This window comes from Cyprinodon variegatus, unplaced genomic scaffold, assembly GCF_000732505.1.
Source record: "Cyprinodon variegatus isolate N-32 unplaced genomic scaffold, C_variegatus-1.0 Scaffold1534, whole genome shotgun sequence".
NCBI lineage: Eukaryota > Metazoa > Chordata > Actinopteri > Cyprinodontiformes > Cyprinodontidae > Cyprinodon > Cyprinodon variegatus.
The window spans coordinates 11917-13171 of NW_015151987.1; the positions used below are offsets into that span (position 1 = coordinate 11917).

Sequence of the window (1255 nt, forward strand, 5' to 3'; positions counted from 1 at the left end):
ATTAGCTTAAAGTTACCAACATCTGTAGGATATAAAGCTCTGCTTGTGGGTATAAACAGTAAGAAGTAATTTTAGCTTCATAAAGTGGCTCCAGAACATGTGCTGCTCTTTATAAGTTCAGTTTAAGATAATAAAAGAATCACCAGATTAATTCCAACATGTGGAAAAGCAGACGGCCTAAATCTTCTTCTCTCTGCCTGCAGGCTCCGCTCCAGGAGGAACGGTGAACGGAGCAGAGAAGCCCAGCAAGGACGGCGCCCCTCGAGGCTTCAGGGAGCTTAAAGAGGCGCTGAAGATCCTGGAGAGCTTAAAGAACATGACTGTGGAGCAGCTGTGGACGGGCGGCTTGCCGACATCCCCGACGGCGGCTGAGCCGGCCTCCGCCGCCAACGTAGATAGCTCGGTGACGCCAGCGGCTCCCGAAAAACCCACCAAGGAAAAACGCTTCCTGGACGACATCAAAAAGCTGCATGAAAACCTGAGGAGGACGCTGGAGGACGTGGCTATTGTGGAGGAGGAGAAGATGGAGGCCGTGGGCAGCGGAGGCGCGGGAAGCGAGGTGAGCGTTGGCAGCGTGGTCGCTGACGCCCGTCATGATGTCATCTGTTGGTTGGAGGTGTTTAAGCTTCTGTTGCTTCTCAGGCTGAGAGAAGTGGAGAAGAAAAGCCCCAGCAGGAGCCACAGACACCAGTGGGGGGGCAGGAGTGGCCCAGTGAGCGTCTGAGTGACACACCGGTGCTGTGCCAGCAGAGCGGAGGGAAGCCTGGAGTGACGTTCACCAGCGCCAAGGGAGAAGTGTTCTCAGTGCTGGAGTGGGCACCAGGTGAGAGACGCACAGGAACCAGAACTGCTCCGTCATAGAGCTGCTTCTCTTTCATCTGCTGTAGGAGTTAGAAAGTATTCAACCAATTTCACAATTCATACCGTCCCAGCTGCCATGAATCTAATGAAATTTGCTGTAAAGCTCCACCTTAAATGTGTTTTATCTTTATTCTGTGACACGCCCAGCTGCCTGTGTGATTAGATTAATGTGCGACTCCAGCTAAGAGGAAAAGTCATATTCAGAATTCTAAAAGTACTTTAAATATGAAATTATTACACACTTTTCAATAAATGATAAATGTTTTTAATTAAGAGGAAGTTTCATTTAAATGTGCTTTACTGGAGGCGGACAAACATGGACTTTACAGTCATGCGATAATTCCGTAAAAGTTCAAAAAATATCCACTGGACTTGGTTTCCAAGATTTGAAGAC

At 48.8% G+C, this 1255-nt stretch overlaps 1 protein-coding gene across 1 annotated transcript in view; it reads left to right on the forward strand.

Annotated features, from left to right (window-relative positions):
• The window catches only part of ube2o (ubiquitin conjugating enzyme E2O), a 20787-nt gene that overhangs the window by 11278 nt on the left and 8254 nt on the right, over positions 1–1255 (forward strand). Inside the window, exons 5-6 of the mRNA XM_015403645.1 lie at positions 204–559; positions 643–823. Coding sequence (XP_015259131.1) covers positions 204–559; positions 643–823 — 537 coding nt within the window. The remainder of the gene's footprint in view (positions 1–203; positions 560–642; positions 824–1255) is intronic.